At 36.5% G+C, this 15,615-nt stretch overlaps 1 protein-coding gene across 3 annotated transcripts; it reads right to left on the bottom strand.

Moving 5' to 3' along the window:
* Positions 1-1,516: 1,516 nt before the first annotated feature.
* LOC114314140 (uncharacterized) lies at positions 1,517-15,172 on the bottom strand. Of its 3 annotated transcripts, none has more exons than XR_014327747.1 (6): positions 14,598-15,138; positions 12,546-12,661; positions 10,951-11,048; positions 10,419-10,624; positions 2,425-3,659; positions 1,517-2,004 (listed from the first exon to the last, which is right to left on the bottom strand). XR_014327747.1 is itself a non-coding variant. In XM_082866702.1 (6 exons), the coding sequence occupies exons 1-5, from the start codon at positions 14,989-14,991 to the stop codon at positions 2,429-2,431; spliced, it is 858 nt and encodes a 285-aa protein (XP_082722828.1). In that variant the 5' UTR covers positions 14,992-15,172; the 3' UTR covers positions 1,517-2,004; positions 2,425-2,428. The 3 variants fall into 3 exon arrangements, 2 of the variants coding, with proteins under 2 accessions (XP_082722828.1, XP_082722827.1); XM_082866702.1 differs by having other exon boundaries at positions 2,425-2,472; positions 14,598-15,172; XM_082866701.1 differs by lacking the exons at positions 1,517-2,004; positions 2,425-3,659 and adding an exon at positions 8,896-9,321.
* Positions 15,173-15,615: the final 443 nt, after the last annotated feature.

Raw genomic sequence — 15,615 nt, 5'->3', positions numbered from 1 at the left:
TGTCTAGAGAAACATACCTCTGGCTGAAAAATTGTTATCGTGATAAAGTAGCGATTATCTGGAGAAACGTACCTCTGTCTAAAAAATTGTTATCAGTTTTGTCAAAAACTAATGGGTAAATTACCGACACCTCCTTTGAGATTTAACGAAATTACAGGTTTTTCTTAAGGTTTTAAAAATTACATTCCGTCCCATTACAATTAGCGCTGTTAACGGATATCATAAATTGACTAAAATGCCTTTTTGGCAAATAAGGACAAATTACCTACACCCCTTGAGGTTTAACTAAATTACAGATTCCCCCAAGGTTTAGCTAAATTCTAGATTCCTCCATGAGATTTGGCTAAATTATCATTTTTAAATAAGTTATGAAATGCAAAATTAAAATGGAAAAACACTTGTCACACTACAAAAAAATTAAGGTTTTAGAGACCAAAATCTAGGGACAAAATTATTTTCAGGGGATCAAATATTTTGTTATGAAAAGTGTCGTTATTATATTTTTAGCAATAAAAATTAAACATTAGTGATTAATTATTATCTTTTTGGTATCAAATTTTTTGTCTAAAAAAATAAACTATTTTGAGAGAAAATTATTTTGTCCCTAAAAGTCTATTTATTATTGACGTTTTCAAAATTTTATCGTTAAAAGCCTTATTTTTGACTTTTCAGAGCGACCTTTTAGCAACTTTCCTCACAACGATAAAAATTAATCCCTAAATATTTTTTGCAACAAAATTTCACTTTTAGAGATCAAAAAAATTAGTTTCTAAAACTCTTATTTGTTATAGTGTCAGATGATGAAAATATCATAAATTAACAAATAATTAAATAAGTTAAAAAACATAAGATATGACTTGTCAAAAAATTCTTAGAATGTGTTTAGTTTGATTTTTAGAAATTAATTTTAATTTTTTTTTAAAAAAAATTAAAAATTAATTTGGTTAAGAATAAAAAATAAAACACTATTATTATTTTTATATAATTTTATCTTTTGAATGGCTAGAAATAATTTTTACAAATTAAATATATTTTTTCATATTTATTTTTATTAAATTAGTTTTTATTTTTTTTTAAATTCTAAATTTTTTTTCTAAATAACAAATCAAACATGATTTCAAAAACTTAATTTTTTTTTTCCATCTAATGTGATTTTTTTGTAAATTTTGTTAATTTATTAAAGAGATTTCAACAGGAACAACATCGTCTATTAATTTATATTTTGGTGATGTCAATTAACTATTCTTAATGTTTAGTTAACCGTAGAAATTAAATAGTTATGCGAATACAAACTTCGGGAGACGAAATATAATTTTTAAAATCTCAAGAGGAATCCGTAATTTAACTAAACTTCACTTCAAGGGGAGGTGTAGTACTTTGCCCAAAACTAATCAAGCAATAAGCCATTAATCATACGGGGACAAGGGTTTGTTTTCTAAAATAATATAGCTTTACCAGAAATGTTACCCGGACTCTCCAAATTTAAGCAACCAAAACTGCTCTACGAAAATGACAATTTTCTGAAGAAATATAGCTCTGCTTCTGCAAAACAAAGAGCACATCTCTACAGTTTTGAGCATATGTTAATACTGAAGTACATCCGTGTTCGAAAAACAAGGACAAAAAATTTAATGTACATGATTTAGGTCTTTAGAAAAAAAAAAAAAAAATTTGTTGTATTGATAAAATAACAAAAATAAAAACCAGAAGAAAACAGAAAATAATAATAATAATAATAATATTAAAAACTAAAAACCTAACTTCGGATGGTCATTGAGCTTAACAGCACCAAACCCCACATTTTCCCCCAAAGAAAAAAGGAAGGTGGGCTATTAAATGAGGTATATTAAAATAAATGAAAGTGTGGAGAGTTGGATCATCATTGGTCATCCATGTTAATCATCTTCTCCACTGACGGCAGTGCTTTATACTCTTGGAAATCTTAGCATTGAATATTGTGTGCAGCCACTAGGGTGACCTTCAGCCATTTCTCTTTCCATCTTCCTGCAGATTTGAGCAAATGTGAGTACGAAGTCAATACCAATGCCACCACACACAGAATCCATCACTCATAGATGACATAAATTCAGATCATATTTGTATATATATGAGTTCAATTGAAAAATAACACATTGAATTTGACAGAAAGTAATGAATATGTTCCTGCGGCCATGTTTGGCAACACATATTTGCTCATAATCACATCCTTACAAGATTAGATTGGGTTATTTTCAAATTTGATCTGATGGCAATTGGATAGCTATTTAGCCTAATTTCCTATATACAAGTCAAAATATAAATGAAAATTAAGTCATTTGACTGCCATAGGGGCCATTTTATATGGTTCATGAAAAGATATTGATACAACCAATTGGAGTGTAACAACATGAATAAAAGATAAAAAGGACTACAGATAGTGCTTACCAAACTAGATCTTGTCAAAATCATCATCTAAATTCCCGTCTCCATCATCTGAAAGACCAGAAAGGCTATCAACATGCTGAAGCTTAAGAACATTCATAAAACAATAGAAAATTGTTCATTTGTAGCTTGCCTCGCTATTTAAAGTACATTGAAAATAAAACAAGTAGATGTGTAGGAAACAAAAATCCCAACTGCAAGCGTGAAATACAAATGGGGTGTACCAAACCTTGCACAATCAGTAGAAGGTGACCCATGAATTAAAAGTACAGACTGAGAGGACGGTCATTAATTGGATTGGAACACGAATTAAGACTCCATGACATTATAGTTGATCATTGCATTATTTCGATTAGGTTTGTTTTTAGTCGTCCCTTGACAGCAGTTAAAAAGTATGAAGACTGATTAGATAGACTCTTGATTTTGTACAATGACGAGGAACCACGGCTAGGCCACTTTGGACCCACACCTACTAGGTAAACCCCCAAATACCTGCAACAACCAGCACTGGAGAGGCGAAGAGATTTGTTGTTAGGAGGTTTTGGGAAAAGTGATTCAGTTATTCATGAACGCAGAAGTCGTCTGAGTTTGTCAGAGATTGATGTACGCAAAGGTGGTGATGACACTACTGATGTTGATCCTGGTCCGTCGATTTCAGAGGTTGGTGTTAGCAAAGAGGAAGTTGATCGTAGAGGATCAGTTGTTATGGATGCAGCAGAATTTTCTAATGTTTTACGAAATGTAATCATCAGTGTAAAAAATAGTGATGTGACTCAAGATGTAATAGTTGATGATAAGGGAAATGTAGTCAGTAAATAAAACTTTGAGTGGTTTCATAAATAAAATTAATAAAATTTTTCATTAATTATGACAGTGGTTACATTAACATCAAACCATTCTCTCATTTTTGGAGACATTGCATCTAACCAACTATCGTCCCCATTTGTTAATAAAATACAAGGAATTCCTCATCTAATAGTGAGATCTGGTTGGAACTTAACAAATACATGGAAATCTCTCTGGCAGCCTACTAAATTCATCATTAATTCGGTAGGGACTGTCGAGTATTTGATGTCGTCTATCACGTTGTAGACGGCGTCTTGGTCGTAGTCCTTGGAGCTTATTCTGCCAGAGAAGTAATTGTGTCGTCCGAGACTTCTGGCCCAGGCGGTTTTGCCAGTTCTTGAGGGTCCTTCGCGGTAGAGGGAGATTGGGCGGATGGCCCTCTGCTCTGGTTCCTGTTATCAGAGGAGGACGAGAATTCTTCGTCAGTATATAAATTGTTTATATTATTTTTGTGTATCCCTAATCTAAGGAAATCGTCTTCCCTCCAAACGGAGAGACAGCAATTTTGACATAACTCGTACTGAACGTAATTTCGACTTACAAACAAAATATTATTTTCTGCACATTTTTTTACTTCTTCATTTAAGAAAGGAAATGAATTAAAAGGGCTAGTATATGGGGAGGCCTCTCTCTTTTGTAATGATCCCTGAAAAATGTTTTTAATTGGGGGTATTTTGTGACGTAATCGGTGGGATATCTTTCTTTACAGAGAGCAAAGAATTGTTCCTCCGTTTCTGCTTCGCCAAGTATTCTCTTTCAGAGTTTGTCTCTGTTTTTTGAAGGACTTCTCCCTTTAGATGAAAATTCTCCCCATTCGACGAACTCGCGCCCTTTCTGTATATACTGTCGACTTGCTGTTGGCGAGTGGAGTTTTTCTATATTTGGATGGTAGATCCTCCCATTGGTTCCAGTGAGATCGAAAAATATCGGGTTGGAGGTTTGGATCTTCTTCGTGCATTGAACCATGGCATGAAGGTGAGGGTTTCCATCTTCATGGAGCTCCCTTGCGACAAGTATATAGTATGGCTGACAGGCTAGTTGGAGGAGAGATTGGAGGAGTTCTAAGAATTGTTCTTTTGGGCATGGGCATTGTGGGTAGGTGGGGAAAACATTCTTGGCATAAAAACAGAAAGAGGCTTGACGATGCATTATTTAGCTTATTTAGTGATTAACACTTAACTTACACATGTGTGAATGTTGTTTGTCGAGGCTTTATATAGGGGGAGGTCACACCAGCTGGGGGGGCGCTATATATAATATTACTAGCGCCCCCTGTTGAAATTGTACCCGTTAGGTAATTTCATCCGTTGATGGACGTACGGATGGTGACGTGTAAGGCGGAGATTAAATTCGTACTCACACCAAATAGTAATCACTATTTGGTGTGAGTGGTGTGAGTAGACGTGGCCATCTCCTGTACACACACGTGTCACGATCGTGGTGGTTTTGCTTGGATATAAAGCAAAGGTGCACAGAATTCCGCGTAAATGAACAGTAATGGGCGGGAATTCAAATTTTAAATTCCGAATCTCTGTATTTACGACTGTCTGTATATCTGGGTCCAGCCTCAGATATTTGTCGGTGGAGAGAGATAAGAGAGATATGCTTTTGCAGTTGGAGAGTTATTACACTGAGGTGATTTTCTGGTACCTTGTTTCGTCCTTCCTTTTCTTTCTGCCAATTTTGTCGATTTATTTGGTATACAATGTTGTACTCCTTAAAAGAGTATCCCGAGAATTACGGGCAGTTCACTCAAATGTGTGTAGATCGCTTTTTGACGTGGCAACTAGGACTGTGGGAAGAGAGCCTGCGGAGAGCTCCGGTGAAGTTTGTTCCGGTGTACGAAGATCAGAGGGCAAAAATATCAAAGCTAAGGTGTCTGAACAGAAGGGTTAGCAGAGGTAACAGATCCTGTAGAAGTGTTCGTATAAAAGATTTGGAGTTATTTATAAAAAATGGAAAGAATAGGAAGCAGCCATTACCGGACCCCCCTTGCGTACCGGAGGTCAAGGACACTGGCGGCCAGTGGATATAGGCGTAGTTACTGTAGTCGTGCACCTTTTAAGACCCAGTATGTTCGCAGACGGTATGTTCAAAATATTCCCCGATTTATTAAGAAGACAGTTTGTCATCAGTTATAATTTATCCTGACGGACTATTATAATAAAAGATTTGGGGTAATAATTAAACCATGCCTGTAAACTGTCATTACCGTCTATTATGGGAATGGTTATTGTTCAATTAACGACAAACAGGTGCCATGGATGGTGAAGTATCTACTTGAAAATTCCAATATTAAAAGGCGGGTTACGTATTGTAAAATGAAGGGGTATCTGAAGTATTCTACGAGTGACATGTCAGAAGATTCGTAAATGAGGGCCCCCTTTATTGTTGTGTTATCTAAAAAATATACTAATGATAATATTGATGTCTGGCATTGTCCTCCAACGAAGGCCATTCCGATTCTGACACGGACTAAGTCTGTTGGTTTACCGGAGAGGCGAAGAGATTTGTTGTTAGGAGGTTTTGGGGAAAGTGGCTCAGTTATTCATGAACGCAGAGGTCGTCTGAGTTTGTCAGAGATTGATGTACGCAGAGGTGGTGGTGACACTACTGATGTTGATCCTGGTCCGTCGATTTCAGAGGTTGGTGTTAGCAAAGAGGAAGTTGATCGTAGAGGATCAGTTGTTATGGATGCAGCAGAATTTTCTAATGTTTTACGAAATGTAATCATCAGTGTAAAAAATAGTGATGTGACTCAAGATGTAATAGTTGATGATAAGGGAAATGTAGTCAGTAAATAAAACTTTGAGTGGTTTCATAAATAAAATTAATAAAATTTTTCATTAATCATGAGAGTGGTTACATTAACATCAAATCATTCTCTCATTTTTGGGGACATTGCATCTAACCAACTATCGTCCCCATTTGTTAATAAAATACAAGGAATTCCTCCTCTAATAGTGAGATCTGGTTGGAACTTAACAAATACATAGAAATCTCTCTGGCAGCCTACTAAATTCTTCATTAATTCGGTAGGGACTGTCGAGTATTTGATGTCGTCTATCACGTTGTAGACGGCGTCTTGGTCGTAGTCCTTGAAGCTTATTCTGCCGGAGAAATAATTGTGTCGTCCGAGGCTTCTGGCCCAGGCGGTTTTGCCTGTTCTTGAGGGTCCTTCGAGGTAGAGGGAGATTGGGAGGATGGGCCTCTGCTCTGGTTCCTGTTATCAGAGGAGGACGAGAGTTCTTTGTCAGTATATAAATTGTTTATATTATATTTGTGTATCCCTAATCTAAGGAAATCGTCTTCCCTCTAAACGGAGAGACAACAATTTTGACATAACTCGTACTGAACGCAATTTCGACTTACAAACAAAATATTATTTTCTGCCCATTTTTTTACTTCTTCATTTAAGAAAGGAAATGAATTAAAAGGGCTAGTATATAGGGGTCTCTCTCTTTTGTAATGATCCCTGGAAAATGTTTTTAATTGGGGATATTTTGTGACGTAATCGGTAGGACATCTTTCTTTACAGAGAGCAAAGAATTGTTCCTCCGTTTCTGCTTCGCCAAGTATTTCCTTCCAGAGTTCGTCTCTGTTTTTCGAAGGACTTCTCCCCTTAGATGAAAATTCTCCCCATTCGACGAACTCACCCCCTTTCTGTATATACTGTCGACTTGCTGTTGACGAGTGGAATTTTTCTATATTTGGATGGTAGATCCTCCCATTGGTTCCAGTGAGATCGAAAAATATCGGGTTGAAGGTTTGGATCTTCTTCGTGCATTGAACCATGGCATGAAGGTGAGGGTTTCCATCTTAATGGAGCTCTCTTGCGACAAGTATATAGTATGGCTGACAGGCTAGTTGGAGGAGAGATTGGAGGAGTTCTAAGAGTTGTTCTTTTGGACATGGGCATTGCGGGTAGGTGAGGAAAACATTCTTGGTATAAAAACGGAAAGAGGCTTGGCGAGACATTATTTAGCTTATTTAGTGATTAACACTTAACTTACACAGGTGTGAATGTTGTTTGTCGAGGCTTTATATAGGGGGAGGTCACACCAGCTGGGGGGGCGCTGTATATAATATTACTAGCGCCTCCCCTGTTGAAATTGTACCCGTTAGGCAATTTCATCCGTTGATAGACGTACGGATGGTGACGTGTAAGGCGGAGATTAAATCCGTACTCACACCAAATAGTAATCACTATTTGGTGTGAGTGGTGTGAGTAGACGTGGCCATCTCCTGTACACCCACGTGTCACGATCGTGGTGGTTTTGCTTGGATATAAAGCAAAGGTGCACAGAATTTCGCGTAAATGAACAGTAATGGGCGGGAATTCAAATTTTAAATTCCGAATCTCTGTATTTACGACTGTCTGTATATCTGGGTCCAGCCTCAGATATTTGTCGGTGGAGAGAGATAAGAGAGATATGCTTTTGCAGTTGGAGAGTTATTACACTGAGGTGATTTTCTGGTACCTTGTTTCGTCCTTCCTTTTCTTTCTGCCAATTTTGTCGATTTATTTGGTATACAATGTTGTACTCCTTAAAAGAGTATCCCGAGAATTACGGGCAGTTCACTCAAATGTGTGTAGATCGCTTTTTGACGTGGCAACTAGGACTGTGGGAAGAGAGCCTGCGGAGAGCTCCGGTGAAGTTTGTTCCGGTGTACGAAGATCAGAGGGCAAAAATATCAAAGCTAAGGTGTCTGAACAGAAGGGTTAGCAGAGGTAACAGATCCTGTAGAAGTGTTCGTATAAAAGATTTGGAGTTATTTATAAAAAATGGAAGGAATAGGAAGCAACCATTACCAGACCCCCCTTGCGTACCGGAGGTCAAGGACACCGACGGCCAGTGGATATAGGCGTAGTTACCGTAGTCGTGCACCTTTTAAGACCCAGTATGTTCGCAGACGGTACGTTCAGAATATTCCCCGATTTATTAAGAAGACAGTTTGTCCTCAGTTATAATTTATCCTGACGGACTATTATAATAAAAGATTTGGGGTAATAATTAAACCATGCCTGCAAACTGTCATTACCGTCTATTATGAGAATGGTTATTGTTCAATTAACGACAAACAGGTGCCATGGATGGTGAAATATCGACTTGAAAATTCCAATATTAAAAGGGGGCTTACGTATTGTAAAATGAAGGGGTATCTGAAGTATTCTACGAATGACATGCCAGAAGATTCGCAAATGAGGGCCCCCTCTATTGTTGTGTTATCTAAAAAATATACTAATGATAATGTTGATGTCTGGCATTGTCCTCCAACGAAGGCCATTCCGATTCTGACACGGATTAAGTCTGTTGGTTTACCGGAGAGGCGAAGAGATTTGTTGTTAGGAGGTTTTGGGGAAAGTGGTTCAGTTATTCATGAACGCAGAGGTCGTCTGAGTTTGTCAGAGATTGATGCACGCAAAGGTGGTGATGACACTACTGATGTTGATCCTGGTCCGTCGATTTCAGAGGTTGGTGTTAGCAAAGAGGAAGTTGATCGTAGAGGATCAGTTGTTATGGATGCAGCAGAATTTTCTAATGTTTTACGAAATGTAATCATCAGTGTAAAAAATAGTGATGTGACTCAAGATGTAATAGTTGATGATAAGGGAAATGTAGTAAGTAAATAAAACTTTGTGTGGTTTCATAAATAAAATTAATAAATTTTTTCATTAATCATGACAGTGGTTACATTAACATCAAACCATTCTCTCATTTTTGGGGACATTGCATCTAACCAACTACTGTCTCCATTTGTTAATAAAATACAAGGAATTCCTCCTCTAATAGTGAGATCTGGTTGGAACTTAACAAATACATAGAAATCTCTCAGGCAGCCTACTAAATTCTTTATTAATTCGGTAGGGACTGTCGAGTATTTGATGTTGTCTATCACGTTGTAGACGGCGTCTTGGTCGTAGTTCTTGAAGCTTATTCTGCCGGAGAAGTAATTGTGTCGTCCGAGGCTTCTGGCCCAGACGGTTTTGCCAGTTCTTGAGGGTCCTTCGAGGTAGAGGGAGATTTGGCGGATGGGCCTCTGCTCTGGTTCCTGTTATCAGAGGAGGACGAGAGTTCTTCGTCAGTATATAAATTGTTTATATTATTTTTGTGTATCCCTAATCTAAGGAAATCGTCTTCCCTCCAAATGGAGAGACAGCAATTTTGACATAACTCGTACTGAACGCAATTTTGACTTACAAACAAAATATTATTTTCTGCCCATTTTTTTACTTCTTCATTTAAGAAAGGAAATGAATTAAAAGGGCTAGTATATGGGGGCCTCTCTTTTTTGTAATGATCCCTGGAAAATATTTTTAATTGGGGGTATTTTGTGACGTAATCGGTGGGACATCTTTCTTTACAGAGAGCAAAGAATTGTTCCTCCGTTTCTGCTTCGCCAAGTATTCTCTTCCAGAGTTCGTCTCTGTTTTTCGAAAGACTTCTCCCCTTAGATGAAAATTCTCCCCATTCGACGAACTCGCCCCCTTTTTGTATATACTGTCGACTTGCTGTTGGCGAGTGGAGTTTTTCTATATTTGGATGGTAGATCCTCCCATTGGTTCCAGTGAGATCCAAAAATCTCGGGTTGGAGGTTTGGATCTTCTTCGTGCATTGAACCATGGCATGAAGATGAGGGTTTCCATCTTCATGGAGCTCCCTTGCGACAAGTATATAGTATGGCTGACAGACTAGTTGGAGGAGAGATTGGAGGAGTTCTAATAGTTATTCTTTTGGGCATGGGCATTGTGGGTAGGTGAGGAAAACATTCTTGGGTAAGAAAAGGCATTGCCCATTGTAGTGAAACTCAAGATCTCTGGGTTTATGGATTACTGGATTACCTAGCAGATTAATGGATATACTTGAATTATTTAAACATGCAACCTTTCTAGTGACTCAGTTAAAGTAGAGGGTAATTCATCAGTACCATAGTGAAAAGGTGGCACATCTAGACGATACATTTACACTAGAGTTCTCAGAAACATAACAAGACTTTAAATGGCCCAGATACTAAAAAATGGATGGTGTGCAAATAAGTAAATATGTAATATAATGGAAAAATAAAAACGTAGAAATGTCAACCGCAATCTTTATGTTGAAAGATGATGTCTACACAAGCTAACAAGTCAAGAAGGGCTAATGGTGTACCTGGGCCCTCATCACTGTCACCAAGATCTCCCAGAAGAAATACATCCAAGTCCTGCTCAGTAGATGATGAGGTTTTACTTTTCAGGTTCATATGCCCTGCTTCTGTTTTAGAAGTTGTTAGAACTGTTGAAGTTTCCTTCATTTTGTCATCTATAACTTGTTCAGCAGGTTTTAGATTAGCCTCATCCATGTACCGCTTTTCATACCTACAACCATCAGATGGAATAAATCAAAATTAAAATTACTCAACCACTAAACCAGTACACCTACTCCTAAGAAGCACGGACACAACACAAACACGGAAATTTTTTAAAAATGTAGGATACGACACATTGGGGACACATGCAAAACATATAATTTTATATATTTATTATATGTCATATTAAGCCTATAAGAAAATGGCACTGTCTATGAACGTAAATGCTGCAAGAATATCTGTTGATGGGTCAAAGATTGATTTAGGTTGTGAAAGCAATGTAAGCCTTAGTCAGTACACAAAAATAAAAGAATTTATGTAGGACAAGTTACTCACGGAGCCACATGACTATTAACTAGAATAAAGTATATCTTCCAGAACTTCCTTTCTTTCATCACGCGCGGGCATAATTCGTATCTTAATTTTGAAATTTCCTGCAAAAGAATATTCATAAATATAGTTAACAGTTCAAAATTTTAAGAAGAATTTAAAACATTGAGTACAATATTCATGCAAGCTATTTGACAATACATGAAAAATTATATCCTATAAACTTAACAACCAACATCTAAAAATTGAAGAGATTAGAAAGTGTAATTGAATTTACATCATCAATGCACTTCCTCATGTGTGGCCAAAATCCAGTCCATGAACAAGCCAATGACAATTATGTATGACATCTATAAGGTAACTGTGTAATACAAGCTCAAGACTTGTTTGCTTTGATGCCATGTTAAAAACCATTTGCTCAACTCCTCTAAAATCTTTTAAGAGCCATTGTTGGTTAACATGGCATCATAATAGGAAGGTCTTGTATTCAAGTCTCAAGCTTACCTAATAAATTATAAGGTATGCACGAGTTTGCCAACTCAATGAAAGAAATTTGGCCACACCAGAGGCAGCCTGTTGACAATATAAAAACTTCAAACCCTTTCCGATTGCTTAAAACTTTAAGAATTTGGTTCTTATCTGGAGTTTGGCACACATGAGGGGGCATGTTGACAACATATATACTTTAAGCTACACCCTTTGTAACGAGTTAAGCTTTTAGAGCAGTTTGTGAATACCAAACCTACAATGGGTTACATTATAGAGTTTATGAATTGAAAAGATAATATTCTACTCCCATAAACTTATTTGTTTGTCCTTCAAATTGTTGATGTTGATAATTTATACAAAAGGACAGCATCATCATATGATTTTGGCCATTAAACCAACAAAGTTGTCATTAATAACCAAACAGTTCTGTTACCCAATTCAACTCGCATCAAGCATCTTCTTTCTCAAAGTCAAGTTTGAAGACGTTAAACAAGCTATGGAAATAGGGAGTGGACAAGTCTTTTCCTTGATATTCAAAGAAAATTTGTTTTTACAAGCATTTACAACCAGGCAATGCATTGGAAGTTCAAGTTTTCAAAAATAGAGTAGTTTTGGTAGTAGAACCAATCTATCTTTCCCAGTGCACTGCTCCTTCTTACAGGTGGGTTGGGAGAGAGATAAATAATATTGCAGTTCATAGATTTATCAACCGAAAAAAAAAAATATTGCAATTCATAGACAAAGAAATTTTCATAACAAAGCATGCTCAAATCAAACCAAACCAAATGAAGCCGTGTATCCCACTCAAGTAGGGTGGGCTATTATAACGAAGTATACTATAATATATATATTAAAAAGTGTTTTTAGCAACTTTTACTAGATATGTTATCCCATCAGTAAAATTACTATGAAGAAATAAAACAAAATGACAAAAAAAAATCTTTGCATTACAGAACACTAGATTGAAGAAGCATGAGGTGAATATGTTCAATGTTAATGAACCAAAGGCATTTAAATTTCTGTCTTTCCTCAAGGCTGATCTAATCTAACTATAAGTTGACATATGATCCACCATTTTTTTAGGCTGGTTTTAGTAACAAAGAGGGAGGTACCTTGACTGTTGAGAGAACAAGTTTGGCATGTATTTCTTGAAATGCTGTAAGATCTTGCCTGACATTTGAGACCGGGAAATTTGAGACAGGGGGATTATCAGACGTTTCTGAATCATCTGCACACCAAAGACAATAAGATCATGACATATCAGATAAAACTCACACCATATGAGGTCATAATAAAAAAAGAACACAGGACCTAGAATATTTGCAGTTCCATTTTGCCCCACCACTATAGTAATGGCATTCAAAATTGAAACTCTCAAAACCCAACACAACCGCCAGCCACGGAAAAACTTTAGAAGGGAGGAGGAGGTGAGGTTGTATCTATCAGGGAAAGATGGAAAGGATACGAGTTTTCTCCATACCTATTGCTTAGGTAGGTGTCATCTCCATCTTTGGCTTTTCGATGACATGTTAGCATTAAAAATCTATTATACATCAATCTAACTTTTGCTCTTTTACTTTTTGTATGAAGGGCATTCTTGTCTTTTAATCCTGAAGTAAAAGAGGCATTATGTGTACACACAATTTTAAAGGGTAAAACTGAAAATGCAACTAATTTATTTGTTCATGTCAGCAATTCCCATCTCTCCCATTCATCACTTGATAAAGTTTCATTATCATAGTTGAAGCAATAAATGACACAATTTTTGTTTAAATTACATCTAGTTTTTCTAGTTCATTTATCTTTTATTTTTGTTTGGGGCTTACAATTATTTGGATAATGAGAAATTTTTCCACATTTAAAACAAGTAGAAAATTTTCGATCAATGGATTTTTGTATATTTGATTTAGCTTTTCTAGTATTAGTAATTGGAGGTAATTGTATTTTATTGGTGGTGTAAAAAGGTTTGTCTTTACATGTTCTCCAAAAACATTTCTTATTAGAATATTTGGGTCTTCTTTATTTCTTTTGGTGGGGGAGTTTCCATGGGAATACTGTACTGGTGACAAAAAACCTCCTAATTCTCTGCCGCTGTATTTAGTTGTAGGATTTGAAAAAGTAAAAGAAAAAAATAGGTAAAATGTGAATAAAATACACCTATATTTTATCTTTGGTTAGAGAATTTGGAGAGAGAAAGGAAAAAAATGTGTAAAATTAAGTGAAATGTAAATATATTTTATTCACATTTCACCTACCTTTTCTTTTTTTCTTTCCAAATCCCCCAACCAAACACAATGTTAATTTCACACACCTTTTCCCTTTTACTTTCCATATTCCTTCTCAAATCTCCCATCCAAACATAGCGTACAAGTTATTTTTTTATTCCTTATTAAAATCTTTGGAAAGTAGGTTGAAACTAATTTAGCCAATTAAAAGACAAAATAGATTAAAAAGTTAAAATATAAAATATCAGAGACAAACCATAATCATTTCACTCTATTTTTTTTCTTATAAAATTACAAAAAAACTAAAAGTTCTTCCAACGGAACTTTTTTAGCTAAGGCTAAAATACTCAAAAACCTAAAAAGCCTCGCTAAAAAAGTTCTTCCCCACGAAGGCTATATAATTGTTGTTTTGGTCTTAAATCATTACACAAGGAAATACCTACTTGGTTGAATGTGTTTACTAACATAGAAGAGTAAATTATGCTAAAAGTTCTTAAACTTCAAATTTTCTATAATTAATTTTTTTGATTAAACACTTACATTGAATCTTCCCTCTATAAATTGGATCAATGTAACACTTCTATTAGATTCCCTTCACTTTTTGCATTAAATACATTACATGAACTTGATTGTTAAAATTAATCACAAATTCATTTTGCTAACATCAAAACAAAAAAAAAAAACCTTAACAAAAAAATTCTCAGCACCAACATTCCTGTCACTAGCACAAGTTTTCCAGGTTGATAATGAATTTTTTTCACAAGTTTTTGAGATTGACAATGAATTTTTTTGATGATTAATTTTATGAATTTATCATCTGCTTATTTGAACGAAAATTAACCCTTCCTTCAGTTGTTCCACTCCAATTCGCAACATAATTCGTATTAACACTCAAATTAGTTGTTTTCTCAGAAACCAAACATAATATAACTTGCTTACCTTCCAGTGGAAAGTCTCTAAACGTATTGATGGTAATGCCCTTGACAAACTCCCTCAACTCATCGGTAACCCCAAACTTCTCGAGATCCACCGCCTCCGCCGCCGTGTCCGGCGAGGCGTCAACGAGAGACGACAGCGCCGCAGCGGCGGGGCCGGGAATCTGAGACTTGATCTGATCGGCTCGCTTGAGCGCCTCGACCTTGATCTGATCGGCGCGCTTGGAGGCCTCGGCGGCGATCTCCTTGGAGCGCTTGGACGCCTCGGAGACGATGTCGGAGAGCTTGGAGGAGCCGATAGTGATGTCCTGAGATCGCTTCGCGGCTTCCTTGGTCAGCTCTTGAGATCGCTTCGCGGCTTCTTCAGCAAAGCTTCGAGCTCTTTGCCAGAAATCCATTGACGCTGCTGAGATTCGAATGAAATCAAAATCTTTTTGTGTGATTTTGGTTTTGTTCTTGTTTTTGACAAGATTGATGATGACGACGACGACGACGAAGATGGGTTTTGGTGGAGAGAGAGAGAGAGGAGGAGGATAGGGTGGAGTGGGTTCTACGGTTTGAGAGGTGGAACTCGGTTGATGAGATGACACGTGGCAGCATTGACTAAGGTTTGGGAATAATGGTGCCGTTTGGTGACACTTTTACGTTTTCAGTTTTCTGTTTGTATTGGTTGTTTGGAATGATCTAAATAAGTGCACTTTTTATTTTTTTACAAAAGATGTGCAAAAAAGTAGAGAGGTGATGTGATGGAAAAAAGATAAAAAGATGGATTATTTTAAGGATGCCAAACTTGGCCTTACAAAAATTTAAAAAACTCAAATAAAAAATTGTTTGGTAAATTTTTGATTTATAAATCAGTGGTCTCAGTTTATAAATTTAGCCAAAAAATATAAACTCAAAAAATGTATTTTCGTTTTGAGTTTTTTTTTTTTACCATCCAACACTAGCCACCACCCGCTATCATTTTCTACCACCCTTTTCCACCATCACTACTCACCACCCACCCCCACCACCACCTGCCA

This window comes from Camellia sinensis, chromosome 4 (assembly GCF_055761805.1).
Source record: "Camellia sinensis isolate YWXY chromosome 4, ASM5576180v1, whole genome shotgun sequence".
Lineage (NCBI taxonomy): Eukaryota > Viridiplantae > Streptophyta > Magnoliopsida > Ericales > Theaceae > Camellia > Camellia sinensis.
This window is presented reverse-complemented; position numbering and strand designations above follow the sequence as displayed.

Excerpts from the sequence above, each read along its gene's own strand:
- LOC114314140 (XM_082866701.1), bottom strand. The coding sequence starts at position 14,991 with ATGGATTTCTGGCAAAGAGCTCGAAGCTTTGCTGAAGAAGCCGCGAAG. Across the intron at positions 10,625-10,950 it reads GTTAATAGTCATGTGGCTCC|GTATGAAAAGCGGTACATGG; the intron begins GTGAGTAACTTG and ends TGATGGTTGTAG. Across the intron at positions 9,322-10,418 it reads TGACAGTGATGAGGGCCCAG|GAACCAGAGCAGAGGCCCAT; the intron begins GTACACCATTAG and ends CTCTGATAACAG.